Genomic DNA, 15,596 nt, shown 5'->3' on the forward strand with positions numbered 1-15,596 from the left:
GGAAAGGTGGAAAATTAGTATGCAAATAGGATCATTTGCAAACGAAAGACTTCCAAATTTCACCTTTTATCCAGTAAACTACAGAAGCATTAAATTCTGCTTTTACTAATTCATGATCCTGATAGAGGATTTTCGTAAGGGGGAAATTGCATACTCAGATGATGACTCAGATTGCATCTTGGCCTGCAGTTTTGTTTTAGGGAGCTGTTCTTTTTTTTCATGCAGACGATACGATTAAAAAGCAAATATTTTAACATAACTTAGTGATCTGAGCTATTACTGAAATGTCCACAGTTTCACTCTTTTTTTTTTTTTCCTAGATTAAAGAAAACTTTAAAAATCTATTTGCTTTGACATATGACACAATATTTAAGAACTGAAATCATCAATTAAATCACACATCAGAAACATTTCCCTTTGGTAAAAAATATAGTGCTAGACGATGTACACTTTGAAATCGTTGTTAATGTTTAAAATGCAATCTGAAGTGCATATGTTATTTAAAAAAAAAAAAAAATGAAAACATAAATTACAAAATTTAAGTTTATGGAAAAACTAGCAATCATTGCCTAGCAAAAGCATTTGCAGAGAAATGTGTATCTTTGGGTTTTGTGGATATGCATAGCTTTGTAGCATGAAAGCTGACTGTGTTATTCTTTATTTTATTTTTTGCCCATTGAAAAACAAGTAGAGCTAAAGAAAGCAGGGCTCAGTATGGACTGGATTGGATGCCTGTAATAAAGTAACAAAGCCAATGTGTGCATGAACGTAGGGAGAGCCTTTTGGATTGTCACTGAAAATAAAAAAGGTGAACACTGACAAGATTTCGGATTTTTTCTGGGGACCGAGGGAAACTGAAGTTAAAAATAAAGTCCTCGTATGGTCAACATGTTGGAGGAAATTCAAAGACTCTCATAAAATAAACATATTTTAAGAAGTGTTTTGAATTTCAGTGTGTAATTTCTGGCCAACAGAAATTACAGTTGTATCTTTAGAGGGACATTATGTCAGATCAATGGTCATTATGCAAAAAAAATAAACTGAAAACTTGATGCCTTAACCCATTCAGTTATTAAAATGCAAACAGGAATCGGATAGCTTTTCTTTAGAATTGCTACTAGAAAACTTCGTGCCATTGTGTCGCAATTATAAAATATCTGGATTTGATGTTACAAAAGATATGTAAATTTTTCCTTAAAAAAACAAATCCACAAAACATAACAGGCTTTGGCAGGGGAATCTCATCAGTATTTATTAATTATTTTTTTTTTAAAAAGAAAAGTTTATGACCTGAAAAATAAAGGAAATCATTTGATGCATGTGCATAAGCTAAAAGATCCCAGCCCAAAGCATACTGCGAGTTGTTCTTAGGCTACGTTTAATTCTAACCTTTGGACTTGGAAAGTTGAACGAGTGTCTGCTCTGCCAGGTAAGGGCGATTGTGTGCATCTGTGTATACGTACACATATATACAAATGCGCGTATGCATGCCCTTGTTTTTCTGCAGTATTATTAAGAAAAGCCGTCCATACTTCACCATGTTGTTACATGTGTCTGTCTGCTGATTATAAAATGTGTTAAACAGTATTTAAAAAACAAAAAAATGCAGAGCTGCGCTTTGATTTATTCAGCGAACAAAACATATGCTCGCTGTTCTGTTCTATGTAATTCATATGATCAATAAAATTTTCTTTAAAAAGAGCAACTTTGGCATTTAGAAGGATTGAGCTGCTGAGCAGAAAAATGCTTTACTTGTGCTATATGTAGTCAACCTCTATGCTCTTGCACCAAAGTAAGTTTTTGGCTCCCCAGTGTCCTGTTCATGCTTTTATTATTTTTAATCTTCAGGGTTGAAGCTGTATATTGCGGTTGTTATCCACTGTGTCCCAAGGCCTTGGTGTACCCGGAGATATTTCCAGGTAGCTGCTTTGCTGCTCACTCTTTTTCCTGAAAAGTAATACATGATTCACGCTAAAATACAAAGTTTGAGAATAAACTTGAGCAAAAGCAATTGTTTATTTGGCAAGCCAACATGTTAGTGTTAAGGAAAATTTTATGTGTTTTAATACATTAGACGAAGTTTATATTTGCCATCTGTTCTTTTAAGATAACACAAAAGCAAGTTTTGAAATAGCATTCTTCATTGTTAGCATACACAACCCATAATGATAGATTTTTGTTAAAAGGTCAGTGATGCTGCAATGGTTTGCAGATTTTTTTGAGATACAGAAAAAAAAAAGAGGCCTGAAAATCACACCAAATTATTTAAACAATTTAATACTTAATAGTATGCAACCGTGGTACAGGATACACACTAATGTAGCACCAGTTCTTTGAAAAATCTCATCACTAAATGTATCACATATGCATTGTGTTACATTAGAATAATGTATTTTAATCACCCAAAGGAGATGTCTAAACAGCACAACTACACAGTCTTATTTAGCATTAAACATCCTTGTGAGCTGAGGTAACCTTATAAAATCATGCTTAAATAATGTAAAACACGAGGCGGCACAGAGCAATATGCATTTTTAATTAGTAAAGTGACTAATATCGAGTGTGTGCTTTGAGGTTTTTGTTTCATTAAAAATGTATCTGTTTTTCCTGCAGCTGAATATCTGTATTCTACACCTGAACAGCTTTTTAAAAGGCTTCAGAATTTCTGCAAGAGACCAGATATTGTAAGGAAACATCTCTATAAGGTAGTTGTTCAGAACAGTTTTACGTGATATAATGCCATATTGAAGTACAAAGGAAAAAAAAATTAAAAAAAAAAAAACAACAACATTTAATTAACATACTAATGTTTAAAGGAAACATGCTAGGGAGGGATATTAGTCGTTACACTAACAAGGATTAATTAAACTAGATGCCAGTTGTATTAACCTAGGTCTTATGAAATACGTGCACTTAATGCATGCTACATGCTTTTTTTTTTTTAATTTATTGTTTTCTAAAATGACTGTCCTTTACATTTGGACCCAAGAGGCTTATAAAAATGAACCTGGATTAATGTAACTCATTAGTTTAAAAGGAAAATAAAAGAAAGATCCTACAATTATACTAATGAGGATAAACCTACCTTCCTATCCTAATTTAATCTGCAGTCCTCAAAACATGCAGGTGACTGGGACCAGGTAAGACTTCTCTGCCTTTTGGAATTATTTGAATTATTTTGATAGTTATGATTATTTTAATTCTTTGCTTTTTGAGTTATGTTGAGCATTAAAAAAAAGTTGATTAGAAGCATTATTTACTGGTATTTATCATGTCCTATTCTTTGCAGCTATTTATGTAGAGAAAATGCAGTTTAAGTGATAAACCTTCCATTCAAATTTTGATCAAGTGTTCAATGCTAGACTGACTTCTGTGTTCTCAAGATGTGTATTTATATTGCTAGGAATCACTTTTTTTTTTTTAATTATGTAGATAGAGCACTAATTTTTATATTATTTCAGTGAAAAATCATTATTACACGATACTGCTCTTATAAAATAACTGCTATTGTCTGCATGCTGATATGCAAACTTACAGCATTTTCTGTTCAGTTATAACTTTTACAGCCCTGGAAGCATCGTGACCAGGGTAGATACACATTACCCCTGCACGACAGAGGCATTTCAGGCAGCATTTGTAAAAACCTGGATTCACCTGAAAGTCCTTCGAGGGAGCGCGTAGGCAGATATGCTGCTTGCATTACCTGTGCAATATAAAAGCGGTCTCTCCTCGAGCATTCCTTGGCTGAAGCCACCCAGGCACACTGTTAACGAGCGAGTCGAGTAATCTCCTTCCTAATTTGGAGGCTCATGCTGCCAGCAGACCTAACCTCATCTCTCCACATTCCTCCCTCTGGGGACCAGAAAGTCTTGGTCTTGCTGCGTCTCGTGTGCCTCCCTACCCTTTTGCGCACACATGTAGCAGGAGGGAGAGTTTAGCCCGCATTTGACTTTTTTTGTGACCTAAAAATAGACATTTACATAATGACACATCAAAGATGATGTTGTTTCTGCAGGAAACAGTTAAACTTCAAGAAAAAAGGAGAGAACCAAAAATGCAATTTAACACCCAATTTCAAGCTCATTATCTTTCATTGTCTATTAACTTGGCAATGGTTCAGAAGGTAGCTCATAATAGTTTAAAATGCTGACTGAACACTTCCAGCGCTCAGCATTACTTCTTGAGTCAATAGTATTGTATAGTTAGACATGGTGGCTTCAAAGGGGAAGCAGTCCTTAAACGTTTACCTTGACATTTCCCAGTGCTTCAAGTTCAGCTAACAGTTCTGCTCACGTGGATCTCCTCTATGCTTGTGGATCCCCAGCTCCTAAATAAAAGCCAGGGCTGGCACACCAAAAGTGGAAAGAATGACAGGTCAAATACTGATGTGAAGCAGTATGGGTTTAAAATGCGGCACAGAGGGCAGTGTCCACACAAGCCCCATAACCAAAATACTGATTTACTTTAAGGATTCTCTTATGGAAAAAAATACTTTAAAAACAAAACAAAACAAAACAACAACAACAAAAAGAAAACACAAAACTTGGAATTATTTGTAGCCAGGGTGCAACTACAGAAATGGGGGGGCTTACTCTATCCTTTGCAAATGGTCTTGTGTGCTATGAACAGTGCAGCTCCATCAGATGTCCTGAGTGCTCAGTGTCTGCAACAGGTAGGAACTGAGCTGCATGGGGATTGTTTTAAAATGAGTAAAGCAGGGCCTAATCCAGAACCTGTGAATACCATTGAAAAGATCCCTGTTGTCTTTAATAGGCTTTGGCTCAGCTCTGAGAATACTGTTAGAGTTGTCTTTTGTACCTACACCCACGTACACTAAGTCTTTATTTTGCAATGAAACTATCCGTAAACCTTCTAGGAAGATGCTAACTTAGACATGTGTAACCAGGGTTGGAATGATGCTTCTTTTTTGGAAGCTGAAAAGAGTGAAATCATGAAGGGCACACAGTGCTTCCACTGTGGTCCCACTTATTTCAGAATAGTATAATAGTATATGCTATAGTGGCATAGAAGAGGGCCCCCACCACGGTAATATATACCAACTAGCTACTTCTCGTTCAGAAACCTTCCTGGCACGCTCCCTACCACAGTTCTTAAAGTAGCTGTATGGTCTTGGAAAAAACGTAAAGCTGCTTTAAAAGCAAATAATGCTTTTCTTTACTGCTTGGGGATTCTGCTTTATAGATCAGAAGGTAATCAGCATCAGAAGTACTTTGGGTTATCTTTTCATACATTGTGTTTTATTACTAAGGATACCCGTAGTAAGCAGACAGCAGTCTCATTAAGCAGTTATTCCTCCAGTTGTCCTCAGTGCCTGTGCTGACAAAGCTGGGGGCATGGGGAAGATGAATGGCAGTGGGGCAGCCAGGTTAGGGAGCCAGACACAGCGAATATCCCTGTGAAAATGCACAGACCCGTGTATTAAAGTGTAATAGCTTAATTCCACTGAGCAGATTCATGCTGGCAGACTTTTAAAAATGCCCCTAATGTAAGCACCTAGAGAAACCTTTCCAGATGATACATTACTTACCCTGGGTATTCTCACAGCACCCAGGGCCGGCTCATTTGCATTTCGACGCTGCCTTCTACCAGTTGTTAACAGAAGATCAAGATCTGTTGAAAACAAAACCTCATTTGTTATCAATTATTTGTTCTGTTCTAGTTTTATGGAATCAAGAGTTCCTCTTTGGCTATTTGTGGTTGCCAAAGTGCCAAAATGAAACAAATAACAACAACGGGGCATCAGTTTCCACTGGAGCGCACCACAAGACCTGTCAGGGTCTGCAAGCTCCCCGAGTCCTATCTCGTAGATTTAAAAAATAAATAAATAGGGCAAAGCATTTGTTTCTGCACTATTTTCTTTAAGTTTACCTTTCAGTTCCCTCACTTCAGTTTCTTAATTTAAAACAGCATGTATAAAGAGTATACAGTGGAAAGGGACAAGAAGAGTTGCCAAAAGCCAGGCATGGAAGGAGCTGACAACTTTAAATAATCTCTCCCAGCCCTCCCAGCTGAATGAGTGCTGGTTGACATGCTGTCAGCTTCAGTTCCTGCAGAAAAATCCTACTCTCACTCATGCTTGTTTAACAGAGAAAAGAATTTGGCCCACTTTCTGACATTCATCTTCTCATTTCCATCACACTACAGAAGCTCACCTGCCTATGAAAAGACACATGGCGTGATTTTTTTTCCTTCTTACACCACTGTAGAAGATAAGGAACTGTGCTGAATTCAAAGGGATTAAACTGCTGTAAAATCAAATTAGGATCCCTGTTAGACTTCAGACATCTGAATTGTTTCCAGTCCCAGAATTTGGCTGAATAGGGCTGTTCTAACAAAACTTTTTTCTTTGTTTTTTCCCCTCTTTTTGTTCCATTTGAGATAAAGCAATATATTTGCTATTTCAGGAAAACAGGTGGGAGTTCCCTTGTGATCCAGCTTTAATATTTAGGCACAGCTAGGAAGGTGGCAGGAGGCCTCCTCAGCAACTTGAGCAGGCAGCTCAGTGAGGTTACATTGAACTGGACGTGTGGGGGCCTGGGAGAGTCCCATGCTAGTGGCATCAGCCACTCAGCCCCATTGCAAGGAACAAAATTTCTTCATAGCTCTTGAAGAGACCTTGTTCAAGAACTGTAGACCTTGAACAGGCCAGAGAGGAGGCCTCTGCCCTTACTTCTTCACCACCCTCTGAAAAAACTCCCTGAAAACTTCATTTTTCCATAGGGATGCTAATTGCCCCTCTGGATCAGCATGTCATGTGTTTACTTTAATATCATGGTTTTGGCATCAGAGAGAAGGCTGACACAGGTAGAAATAGGGTGTTAAAGGTCTTCTCTTGGTCTTTTAGAATTAGAGATTGGTCTTAACCCAGGAGTTGGAGATTTTATAATCTTGCATGTTCTTCTTTTAGTATGAAGTATTTCCATGCTGTGCGTACTAGTTCTCCATTTGACATTCAGGCCCCTGGAGACCTCCATTGCTGTCTTTCTTGGCTCTCTGTAGCAAGGCAGTTCATTCCGTGTTTACAGACATAGGCATTAAAAGATTTCCTTCGGTTGGCTCAGAGTGTCCCACCTTCAGTTGCACTGTCTCCTTGTTCTTGAGTCATTCGCCTGGTAGCAGAAGTTCCCACTCCATTTTTTCCATACCATTCATTATTTTGTAAACATTTGTCAAACACTTACAGTATCCTGGGCTTTTCAGTCCCCCCTTGTGAATGTTATCCCGTGTTTATATTCTTACCACCTATCATTCAAGCCATTTTGATGCTTGAGAGCTGTTTTTGTGCTGGTGTGATCATTACTTTACAGAGTATTCTAGGCCATGCCATCAATTTATGTGATGTGTTGTACTCTGTGATAATTTTCAACCTGCTCCTTATGGAGCCAAACACACTGTTTACTTTTTAACCGTGAATGTATATTGAGCAGATGTTTGCTTACAGTGTTCTCCAGATCTTTTGTCCCAAGCTGATAAAGTTAATTTAGAGCTCTCCAGGCTGTGTGAGTAGTACAAATATTCCCACCCATCGTGCTGACTTTCCTTTTGGTGGCAGAGCAAGTTTGCAGGGAAAGAAGGAGGCCCTGTGCTGAATTCCTGCTTCATATACCTGGTTGGTATTAGGTGCAGGACAGAAGTAGGCTGAAAGCACAGGTGTGAAATTTGTATTTTCCTCTTGTGATGCTCAATTTCCAGTGAGAATAATTTAAAGTGGTTTCAGAGATGGTCTAAATCTGCCTCTCAGAGCCAGTATAGGAAGGTTAGAGCAGCTAGAAAATGAAGAAAATGCTGCCTCCATGCCCTCCCATCTCTGTTGGTGCTAGGAAGAGCTGCCTAAGGATGGGTCCTAAGTAAAATGTATGAGTCAAGGATTTTTTATGTGAAAGAATTCCTTGGTTACTTATTTAGAATAATGAATCCTAGAGTAATTTGGGGAGGGACCTCTGGAGGTCATCTGGGTCCAGCCTCTGCTCAAAGCAGGGCCAGCTTCACAGCAGGATGGATTAAATTGCTGAGGGTTGTATCTAGGTTAGACTGAAGCCGTCACATTTTTCATTCCCATATATCTGATAGAGTCAAACACCTAGCTAGATTAGGAGGTAGAAAAATCTGCCAGACCACGGACACAATTTAGGCAGTTTAGGTCAATCTAAGGTCTACAAACTGCACGTGGGTCCAAAAACACCTTTGGTAGAGTGAGTTCTGCTGGCTTGTGTGGATGTTCTCTGTAGAAGCAATGAGCTAGCAGGGGCTGTTAAAAGTTGCCTGCTAGGTCATTCTGGGAGCCAAACATATTATGTTGAGTATCTCCTTGTTCCTGAGCTGTTTGCTGGAAGCAGAAGCTCCCACTCCATCTTTTCTCAGGGCTTACCTTGCTGTGGCTCTCTGAAAGGCAAGAGATCAAGGAACTTTAAGCTCTCTGAAAATCCTGGTCTACAGCTCGTAGCAGTTGGCCATGCTTATGGAGCAGGAAGAAAGCATTCATTAAGAATGCAGTTCTGTGTGCATCTTTCAGCATCAACACGAGGACTTTGAACTTTTTATTATAACATTGATAGATAGCTTCCAGTTTAGTTTTAGAAAGTAGATGAACCGTAGCCACTGCAAAATGGTAGATGGAGAAATGGGTCAAAGGAATTAAGATTGACAGAAAAGTTGCAAAATGCATGAAAAATAATTGTTTTTTAGTAAAGTATATCTGCATTACCTTGAGAAAGAAAACCTGAAGCTCTTTTCTTAGTGTTGTGGTTGCTCAATGTGTTCTGAACCTTCTTTTCCTAGTGGAAGGGTATCTTGCATAAATTCACATCCAACATTTATGTTTTTATTTAAACACAGAAGAAAGAAAGAAGTGAGTTTTAAAAGGCTGATAAAAGAAACTGCAGTTTGTTCAAGGAAATACTATTACCCTACTGAGGAGTATTATATAGCTCTGACTCGGGCCTCACAGTGCACCCAGTTCACATATACCAATGCTGTCTTTTGATGGTGGTTTCGAAAGGTGCTTGGAGTTTGAAAGTTGAGCTCCAAAAGTAATTACTACAAGCTGCTTTCCACCTTGATTCCTCCCTAATACTCACTTACAGGAGGAAGGAGGTGGGTCACAGAGTAAGGCTGACCTGACACAATTTGGCTCTGTAAATCGCTCTGCTTTCTCGCACTCCAAGTCTCAGGTTTTGTGCTGAATAATAATCATTGATTCTTAATTTTGTTAAGGGAATTCTAAGAATGTGCATAAAATGCATGCCAAATCAGTACTGCCTGCTTGAACTCCAGCTATCCTGAAGCAGGAGGTCTGAACGGGTGAACCATCCTTCCTGAACTCTGAAGGTTAACTCTGAAGTCTAATGATGGCAGCACAGAAATTAAATATTTCTGTTCTACTCTGAGGACACAGGAAACAAAAATGTTTGTATCATAGAAGATATTGCAGTGCTGCTGACACTTACTGTGCTGTCTCTTCACACAAAGATCTTGCTTACTGTGAAAACTTTGCTACTCATGACGATTTTGTCTCTGCATATTTAGGAACTGTTGACTGAATCATGTTCTGTTCCTTGAAAACATGAATGCCCAGACTTTTGCAGAGTTATCACTCTTACCCCCCTCCAAAAGAAGGAGTGGAGTTGATTCTCTCCGAGGTTACTCCGAAGTAGAGGCCAAAAGCCGAACCAGTGATGGTGGCACAGGGGAATTAGGTGCTCTCTCCTGCCGGTTCCTGGTTCTGCCAGGTCTGAGGTGCGAGGGGCAGGTCAGGCCCGCTCGGTCCTTGCTGTGTCTGCAGAGCCCACCAGTAAAAGTGTCATTTGGTGGTGGAAGGGCTGGAGCAGGGCTGCCACCAACTTCACAGGGCTCAATTTGGATCCGGCCTGGCACTTCCAGCTGCCTCCCGCTGCCTCTCGGGGCCGCGCTGGGCACGGTGGCGGGGCTGGTCCCCAGGACGAGTGGCTCCACACACGCTGCTCCTCCCGAGGCCGGAGACGTCCCTTCTGCGGCAGCCGCTGACGTTGTGCGTGTGATCTCTCCTCTGCTTCCTCGTAGGGCGAGATGGCTGGCTTTTCTTGGGCAGCGCTCCGTGGTAAATTCAGGTCTCTGCTCGCAACAGAACCGAGGGAAGATTTGTGACAGATGGGGCTAAGTCACAAACTTGCAGCCTCAGGCAGAATTGTGGAAGTTTCCAGAGTGTGCCCATATTTACCTGATCAGAGAGAAAAGAAAATCTGCAGAGGAAGCCGAGCCTGGCTGCTTGTCATAGCTGACACAGAGCCATCTGCCACAAACCTGTGGCGGCTTCAGATCTCCAATCCCTGCCACCACCCCAGCTCAAATTAAATACAGATTCTTAGAGACGTTATGATGGTTACACATGTCCTCGGCATCACATGCAGGAGACTGTTCAAAAAAAATATGTGGCCTGTTGTATAACCGCACTCATGTATCCCATATGTGGTGCCACATTGAATTTCCGGTTGAATCTGTTTTTATCCTTTGTACTGGATGACATGGTGCCTGAATTCTTTCTTTTCGCCGACACGATGGCAGCCAAGCTGCAGCTTCAAACGCTCACACTTGGCTGGGTTTCTACCTAGGTTGCCAGGTTATCATTGGAGCCTTATTGTGTCCTCAAAGGGCCACAGGGCCTGAAAGGAGGATCCGAGTGCTACCGGACTAATTGGGCAGCCATCTCTGAATTGTTTGTAGGCAAAGGGCTGCTTTAGCACTTTTCTTTTTGCAAATTAATGACTCTCTGGCACAGGGGTTTTTAAGTGAAGGTATTAATAAGGGGTCTGGCAGGTAATCCCATGATTCGCGGAGTTACATTTGCATTTAATTAATCTTAAAGAAAGCTGAAAGATAAACAGCTGTAATTCAAACTAGCATGGGAAATATGCTACATGGTGCCATCTATCCGATAAAATGAAAGCTGAGACACTTGTTTTATTTCTCTCAAGGATGGAGAACAAACAGATAACAGTCAAAATACTCCCAATAAAAAGTAGTAGTATAAATGTAACGGCCGTTCATCAAGAATCTTTGCATCCAGTTACAAATACAGTCTTTTAAAGATAAATCACTTATGATTCCAGCAGTCAAGCTGCTATATTTGTTGATGTAAAATGTTTTGAAGATGTAGATTGTACAATAAATTTTTAATAAAGTGCCCACTGCAATTTTTAATTAGCATATCTCATTCATGTATAAGTGTGTACATCTATCTGTATGTTTATCACTATGCATATCCTTGTGTCAGAGTCAATGAATGCAATTGTGTCTTTATCTGATGAAGTAGAATCTGCTTTGCAAGTGATAATAAAATGTTCTGACAATTCCAAGATTTTCAGCTCCGTTCTGGGAAGAAGCAGGAAGAGGATTCTTGGTAAGTCATTACCATGTAAAGCTTGGTGAGACCTCTCCTGACGGACAGGTATGGTTTCATCTTCCTTCCTACCAGGCAGGGTGGTTTCTTTCTCCGGGCCAGCAGGCTGTCACCCGATGGCAAACTTGGTGAGCATGTTGAGCTCATTGGTGAGATGGTGAGCATCTTTCCTGTGCCAGCCTTGCCCGAAATCTGTGGGGCTCTAGGACTGCATCCATGTCAGAGGAGAGGCTCAGGCTGATCCCATGGCACGCATGCAGCTCCTGGCTTCCCAGTCAGCACGGGGAGAGGATCTTTTCTGACACCATCAAGATGCTGAATTGTCCTTTCGCAGTGTGAGCAGGCAGTAGCTCTCTTTAAAATTGCTCTATTAATCAGTCAAAAAGCCGAGGGAGATCCAGTGGCAAATGGTAAATGTTCAGATATTTTTCTGGCACTGCAGAGTTGTAATTTTGCAGTAATCGTCTGTCTTATATGTTGGTTTCCCCCTGTTTCTGCTCGATCAAAGCCCAACTTGGCTCTAGATGTTGAATGTGGTCTTCTCAGGGAAGCGTGCATGGGTGTGGTAGTCACATTTGCTAGAGCCAAGTAGCAAAACTTCTTGCATTTCCTATCTGACAGCATCATAAATCTGCACCGAGGCTATCACACCTTGCACCAGCAAGAACAAATTAGACCAAATTTTTTACTGTTGGGGAAACTGAGGCATGGTACGATTAAAGTGACTCGGTCCAAGTTTCACAGCGAGTCACTCTCCAAACCAATAAAAGGAAAGAGGAGATGCTGCAACGTCATGCCATGGCTTGTGGCGAACAGACTGCGCACATAGTGCCACGAGATGTGATACGCCAAAACCCGATGGTTTTGACTCGAGACTGATGGTGCCTCCAGAGCACATCCTGACCAGGCCCACGGCCGAAGGAGGTCTCACCCAGCTCCTCGGCGAGGTGATGTCCAGCTTTGTCTCACTTATTGATCGGTGACACTTGAACCATTCCTAGCTAGTCTGAGCGAGGCTTCATCTCGATGGAAAATTTTGCCTCAGAGTTACAAACCCTTGCGAATAATGCTTTATAATAGGAACACTCTCAGAACTTTAATTATAGGGTAATAAATAGCAACGCGGCATTATCCTCGGATACTTCTTTACATTCTTAGTGAATATACACAGCTGGTCGGGAGCATGAAAACATCCTTGCCGCGTCTCCTAGGTCCCGGAGGCTGGCCTGGTTTTTGGGGCCAGCCCGGCCCATTTTAGGATTCTCTACCAGCGGGGTACTGGAAGGCCTCAGGTGGGCCAAGGCCCTGTTACCCCCCCGGTGGTCTTCCCCCCCGGCCCAGGCTGGGTGCCGCAGCAGACCGAAACAACCTGAGGAGTTTTGGCTCGCAGTTTGCAAAGATCAAACAAGCCAGCCGCTCTGCGCTGCTTCATTTAAAGCCTTCACTTCAAAAGGTCACAGAGGCAAATTGGGATCTCGGTCCCGTTGTTCCTCCACACATGAGTAATCTGAGAATGCACAGACCTGATCTTAAGAGTAAAATGACAGAATTAGCCCCGACTTACTTTCATATTTATTGATGTTTCGCCTGCATTGACACCGCGACTGCAAGCCCTTTGCTGGGAGCTGCGGCGCGCGGCTGAAGCGCAGAGGGTTTCGCTGACTCCTACCAGACGGCTCCTCGCCTCCTGCATCAATAGCAGGCCAGGCACCTAATCCCCCAATCCTTTTGTCTTAGCGTTGGAGATCACAGGAAACACAGGTTTATTCCACATGAGAATTGTCTTTTGCCGTCTAATGGAAAAGAAAATCCTAAAATAACCAGGGAATCTTTTTTTTTTTTTTTTTTTATTTTTTTGCAAAGCGTTTCCAGCGCTCCCGGCCCCGCTCTCTCGTGCTGCAGGCACCGCGAGGAGCCGCGCGGCAGCCCAGCTTCAACCGCGCTCGCAGCGCTGAGACCTCTGACTTAGCTCAAAGCTGTTCCGAATTAGGAGGCTAGATTTTTCTAATTGCATTTTTAAAGACCGAGCCAGCAGTTCATTAGAAGCCATGGAGCAAATTCTGCTTCTCTATTACACCAATATAAATCTTGAATGAATTTATCTCAGGATAACTGGGAGGGTAGAACGTACCTCCCATATTGTTCCTCAGATTATTAAAAGTTACAGGGCCTTGAAAATTAAATTCACCTTTCCCCGTTCGAGCTGTTTACTCTTTGTTTCTTATTCCAGTAAGGACAGTTGAAATGAATTAGTCGGTCTCATTTCTGCTCATAGTCACTTTTAAGTTTGGTTCTCATGTACTAGCCCAAGACTAGTTTGTGTGGAAAAGGCTCGAGGGCATTTTCTTTCAAACAAATTGTTTTCATGGGAATAATTTCCTAGAGAATTATATTAAAACATTTCCATCAATCCCTGATTTTGCAAAAATATTTTCCTCTTCTATATCCTTGATTTGGGGCCTCGGCAATTCTTTATTTACAGATATAAATGAGCACCTTAATGAAAGTCCTTGCGAATTTTACCCTCTAATAGGCTAACCTTATTTAACTGAAATACTTTTTAAGTGATTCAGCCTGCTAAGCGAGGCTTCATCTTGGAGGAAAATTTTGCCTCTGAGTTATGAACCCTTGCAAATAAGGTTTTATAATAGAAACACTGTCAGAACTTTAATTATAGGGTAATAAATAGCAATGCTGCATTATCTTCTGATATTCTTTACATTCTTAGCGAATATACACAGCTGTTGCTGGGGACTGATAATCGAGGGCTGTGGAGCTGCGCTGTGGCTCTGCCCGCACCCTGCGTGGAGGCAGCGGCAGGGAGGAGGATGAGGAAGACGAGGAAGAAGATGAAGAAGGGGGAGGAGGAGAGGGAAGGAGGGAGGGAAGGAGCCGCTGGAGCAGAGCCCCCCGGGTTGCTCCAGCAGCCCTGGGGCTGCAGTGCCGGTGGTGGAGGCAGAGAGGGGAGGCGAAGGGAGGCAGAGGCGCAAACGCCAGCCGCTGGTAAGGAGGGTTGCTAACAAGGAGAAGGACTTCCAGCAGCGGGGTGTGGAGCGGCTGGCCGGGTGTCCGAGCTCCGAACACGGCCCCCAATCAATCAGTAAAAAATTAAAATTAAATAAAAAAAAAACAACCGAAGCGCAGCGACGGCGGTGAGGGCTGGAGGATGCACGCAAAGGGCTTAACCCTTCGGGCTTTGAAGGCGAAAAGGGGAGCGCCCTGGCAAGGCCTGTCTGTAAACAATGATAATTAGCCTTTTCAGAAATCATAACGCTGATTAAAATCTCCGATTCATTATTTATTCATCACAGAGCCTCCTTGCAGACGTGGGAATAGGGATTAAAACCTGGCGGTGCTCAGCCCGCGAGGCGCCGAGGAAGGGGTTAAAGCGAAGGCGAGGAGCCCAGGCCCTGGGAATGCTGCTCCTCGCAACCAATACTTTCTCCTTCCCTTCCTGCCAGGAATACTCCCATTCCCCCAAATTTTGGTATCGTGAAAATGTTTCTCATCCTAAGTACAAGTGTTAGACTGAATCCAGTTGGTACTGAAATTGCAAACACACTTTCACTCCTCGAAAAGCCAGCAGAAAGGAACTTCTTTTAACTCCATAATAGCAGGTTCCGTGGTAAATGAACAACCGATGGTCAGCTAGCCAATTATGGTATAAATATCCGCTGTTTACAGCGAGGTGTTAAATGAGCCCTCCGAGCACAAAGGATCAGACTGTCTAAGCTACAATTTGTGCTTCATCCCATTATGTCTCCCCTAAAAAGGCCCGTGCCGTTGTAGGTAATGTGCGCGCAGAACATATTTCTTTCTGTTGATTTTAGTTTGCTTTAATTCAATACACACTCTTGTTTACTTTTTAAAATTTAAATAAATGTCAGCATTGTATAATTTCTATGTTAACAAAGCAGTGAGCAAAATCCCTTGTATGTTTATAAAATATTATTGTTTAATTCACATAGTTTAGGAATTCCAAATGTTGAGAATAGGAAGGAGGCCAAATACCATCTGTTTATAACTATGATGCATCATCATATGTGTACTTTAAAAAAGAAGGAAAAAAAAAAAAAAGCTTGGTCAATCATGCCACTGTTCTATCTGTTAGGAATATGGTGAGGATTTAAAATCACTCTGTGCAATTTGCAAGAAATTTCAGTGTGGTTTTAACTCCGAGCAGGGATGTTCGAGGAGTTGC

The 15,596-nt window shown here is 41.5% G+C and overlaps 1 protein-coding gene across 33 annotated transcripts in view; it reads left to right on the forward strand.

Annotated features, from left to right (window-relative positions):
* GTDC1 (glycosyltransferase like domain containing 1) overlaps positions 1-11,196 on the forward strand; it is a 178,596-nt gene extending 167,400 nt beyond the window's left edge. For 28 of the 33 annotated variants that reach the window (XM_027459203.3, XM_027459209.3, XM_027459210.3 and 25 more), the window contains 3 exons: positions 1,849-1,919; positions 2,614-2,705; positions 10,060-11,196. In XM_027459203.3, the coding sequence (XP_027315004.3) occupies positions 1,849-1,919; positions 2,614-2,705; positions 10,060-10,143 (247 nt within the window). In that variant the 3' untranslated portion in view covers positions 10,144-11,196. The remainder of the gene's footprint in view (positions 1-1,848; positions 1,920-2,613; positions 2,706-10,059) is intronic. The other 5 variants (XM_027459204.3, XM_027459208.3, XM_072040408.1 and 2 more) reach the window with 2 other exon arrangements.
* The last annotated feature ends 4,400 nt before the right edge of the window (positions 11,197-15,596 follow it).

Source organism: Anas platyrhynchos, chromosome 7 (assembly GCF_047663525.1).
Source record: "Anas platyrhynchos isolate ZD024472 breed Pekin duck chromosome 7, IASCAAS_PekinDuck_T2T, whole genome shotgun sequence".
Taxonomy (NCBI): domain Eukaryota; kingdom Metazoa; phylum Chordata; class Aves; order Anseriformes; family Anatidae; genus Anas; species Anas platyrhynchos.